The 3,617-nt window shown below is 45.1% G+C and overlaps 1 protein-coding gene across 1 annotated transcript; it reads left to right on the top strand.

Annotated features, from left to right (window-relative positions):
* The first annotated feature begins 391 nt into the window (after positions 1–391).
* Positions 392–1,468, top strand: LOC136039008 (craniofacial development protein 2-like). Its single transcript, XM_065722526.1, has one exon. The coding sequence runs from the start codon at positions 392–394 to the stop codon at positions 1,466–1,468; it is 1,077 nt and encodes a 358-aa protein (XP_065578598.1).
* Positions 1,469–3,617: the final 2,149 nt, after the last annotated feature.

Below are 3,617 nucleotides of genomic sequence, written 5' to 3'. Positions count from 1 at the left end.
AACCCAGTAAAAACCTACACACACACAAATATATATATATATACATATATATATATATATATATATATATATATATATATATATATATATATATATATATATATATATATATATATATGGTTGGGCGACAAGTAACCATATATATATATATATATGGTTGTGCGACAAGCTTGCTACTAGTTCCTGTCAGGCATACTCTGTCTGCTGACCACGTGCCTCTGGATATGGGGTTTCTCCCCTAACTAAACACTCCGATCAGGACGGTCGCAACCTCATGTGGCGGGTGGAGCCCACCCCTGGAATCTCAGTACCTAGGTTTAACCTAGCTCTAATCAGATTCCAGGCCTAGGGTTGGTTGGGCTAGCGACCCTCCACCCGAAAATTAAGTGCTATGAAAAGTGACAATATAGCCTCGGACCCGGATTCCCTTTTAATATCTCCACCATCGCGCGTCAATGGACATGCTGACGACGTCAGAAAGACTGACAGACTAAACCTTATGGACCGAAGGGGGCTACGAATAGCCACCTGGAATGTCTTGACTTTGAATGCACCTGCGTCAAAGAACCTACTCTCTGAAGAACTTCGCAAGAATAAAGTATCAATTGCAGGTCTTACAGAAACACGTCTTACCGGAAGCGGAGAAGAGCGAATAGGTAACAGTGACTCATTGCTCTGGTCTGGAGGAAGCTCGAGAAGGAATGGTGTTGGCCTTGCACTAAATAGCCTTACAAGAAAGGCCTTACTTTTACACGAAGCTGTATCAGATAGATTAATGAAGGCCCGCTTTGGACATAAGCATGGCAAGATGACTGTCATCGTATGCTATGCCCCGACCAACGATTCTGATGATGCAACTAAGGAGGATTTCTACTCTGCTTTGTCCAGATGCCTTGTAACAGTACCCCCCCATGATATAACTGTTCTCCTTGGCGACTTTAATGCGACAGTGCACGATGATATGGGTTTATGGCGTGGCACAGTTGGTCCTGTATCCCCCCACCCACTTAACGACAATGGGCTCCGCTTACTTGAACTGTGCCGATCTCACGACCTTTACATTGCAAACACCTACTTCCAACGCAAAACTTTTCATCAGTACACGTGGTATAGTAATGACAGTCGTACAAAGAAGATGTTTGACTACGTCATTGTTTCCAAACGCTGGAGATCATTGGTGAAGAACTGCAGAACTTACAGATCAGCAGAGCTTGGAAACGCAGACCAGAGGCTTGTGTGCGCCGATCTTCGGCTTCGCCTCCATGCACAACGATCGAAAAGAAAACCCGTCGCTGCAGATATTGGGAAACTAAAGGAACCAGATACTCGCCAGAAGTACAATATCAAGATATCGAATGGCTTCGAGGCCCTTGGTTCACTTAATAGCAATGAAGATCTCTGGAAGCATTTTAAATTGCAGACCAGTGAAGCAGCACAACTAGTGCTTGGCAAGAGGAGTTATCCATAGAAATCGTGGCTAACTAATGAAACACTGCAAGTCATAGAGCAAAGATGGAAGGCAAGACTTCTTGGGGACATGACCACATATCGGAGGTTCAATGGAGTGCGGAACAGACTCATTCACCGGGATAGAACCCAGTTTGTTGCAAGGAAAGCCGACGAAATTGAGGTAGCTGCAAAAAAGAAAGACATGGGCAGCCTATTCAAGCATCTCCGAGACCTCACTGAAAATAAAACTCCCACCTTGGGTCCCGTCCTGTCAAGGGATGGTGCACTTCTCTCTGACGAAGGTTCTTGTCTTGAGCGGTGGAGGGACCACTTCTGTTGGCTCCTCAACAATACTGGTCCGTCTGCGCCTCCTAATGATAGTCCCAGTCAACCTTGCATTCAAAGACCTGGAACTGATGTTCCTCCAGATGAGCCTTTCAGCCCCTCATAAATTGGACATGCAGTAAAAAGACTCAAGAATAATAAAGCTGCTGGTATCTGTTGCTTAAACTCAGAGCTGCTAAAATATGGAGGTCCTGCAATGCTCCTGTTTCTACACACCCTGTTCTCTACAATCTGGAAAACAGAGACAATTCCCGAGGATTGGCGGAAGGGTGTCATCATTCCCTTATGGAAGAGAAAAGGCTGGAGAAGCGACTGCTCCAACTACCGAAAAATAGCCCTACTGTCAGTCCCTGGCAAACTGTTTTGAATGGTCCTGCTGGATCGATGTCGGAGCATCATTCGAAAAATCCGGCGACCGGAGCAAGCTGGTTATATGTCGGATCGTTCAACCATCGAGCAGATTTTCACGATTCGACGAATAGTAGAGAAGACCACAGAGTTCCGACAGAAAGCATTTATTGCCTTCGTTGACTTCCGTGCTGCATTTGACTCAGTCGACCGAAAAGCTCTTTGGCGGATTCTAGAGTTGACTGGCCTACCCGATAAATATTGCAGACTTCTCAAAGCGCTGCACCATGGGACAGGGAGCTGTGTACAAGTATGTACAAGGTCGGAGCTGTACATACTTAGGGGAGCTGTGTACATGGTCGGCGCATCCCGTTCTTTCAAATCACGACAGCGGTGCGCCAAGGATGTGCATCGGCCTCAGAGCTCTTCAATGTCATCATAGATTACATTATGACAAAAACCACTTCACGTCTCAGCTTTGGGCTCAAATTTGGAGATCATACCATCACAGATGTCGATTTTGCCGATGACTTGGCCATTCTGGCGGAATCCATGGAGCAGCTGCTGGAAGTGCTCCGAACTCTGCGAGAAGAGGCTGCCAAAGTAGAACTGCATATAAACTGTAACAAAACTAAAATTATAGCCATAGACCCTTCTTCTCCTGCTGTTAACTCTCCAGTTAGCCTAGACAGCACCACTAGCATCGAGGTCGTTAAAGACTTCACCTACCTGGGCTCCGTAACTTCTTCAAATGGCTCACTTCTCCCCAAGCTGCAGGCAAGATTATCTAAAGCGTCTTCTGTCATGGGTAGACTGAATCGTCACCTCTGGTGAAAACCAAATATCAGTCGCACAACGAAACTGCGGATCTTCAACGCTCTAGTCGGCTCTGTGATGCTTTACGGAGCTGAGACATGGCAAGCATCAGCTGCAACCCTCAAGAAAATAGACGTATTTCATGCAAAGAGCCTGAGGAGTATTGAGGGCCTACGATGGTCCGACTTCGTCAGCAATGAAAAGCTTCTGCAGCTCACAAAGCAGTCTTGGTTTTCGACTCAAGCAGCGGAGCGAACCTTACGATGGTTCGGACATCTGCTTCGAATGCCACCACATCTAACCGCAAAGATGATCTATGACTTCGACCTTATCAAAGTTGGTTGGAAGCGACCTCACGGCCGACCGAAGAAACGTTGGTCCGACAGCCTGTCCGAGTTCTTGGTGATGGCAAACATCAGACAGGGCGAAGAGCAAATACTCGCCATGGACCGAAGTGGGTGGAGGAGGCAGACGTCACTCTCTACGCCGAGCAGTGCCCGGCAGGACACTTAAGTCAAGTAAGTATATATATATATATATATATATATATATATATATATATATATATATATATATATATATATATATATATATATATATATATATATATATATATATATATATATATATATATATATATATATATATATTGCTGGAGC

Source organism: Artemia franciscana, chromosome 18, assembly GCF_032884065.1.
Source record: "Artemia franciscana chromosome 18, ASM3288406v1, whole genome shotgun sequence".
In the NCBI taxonomy this organism is placed as follows: domain Eukaryota; kingdom Metazoa; phylum Arthropoda; class Branchiopoda; order Anostraca; family Artemiidae; genus Artemia; species Artemia franciscana.
The sequence above is the reverse complement of the archived record's forward strand: the minus strand, read 5'-3'. Positions and strand labels throughout refer to the sequence as shown.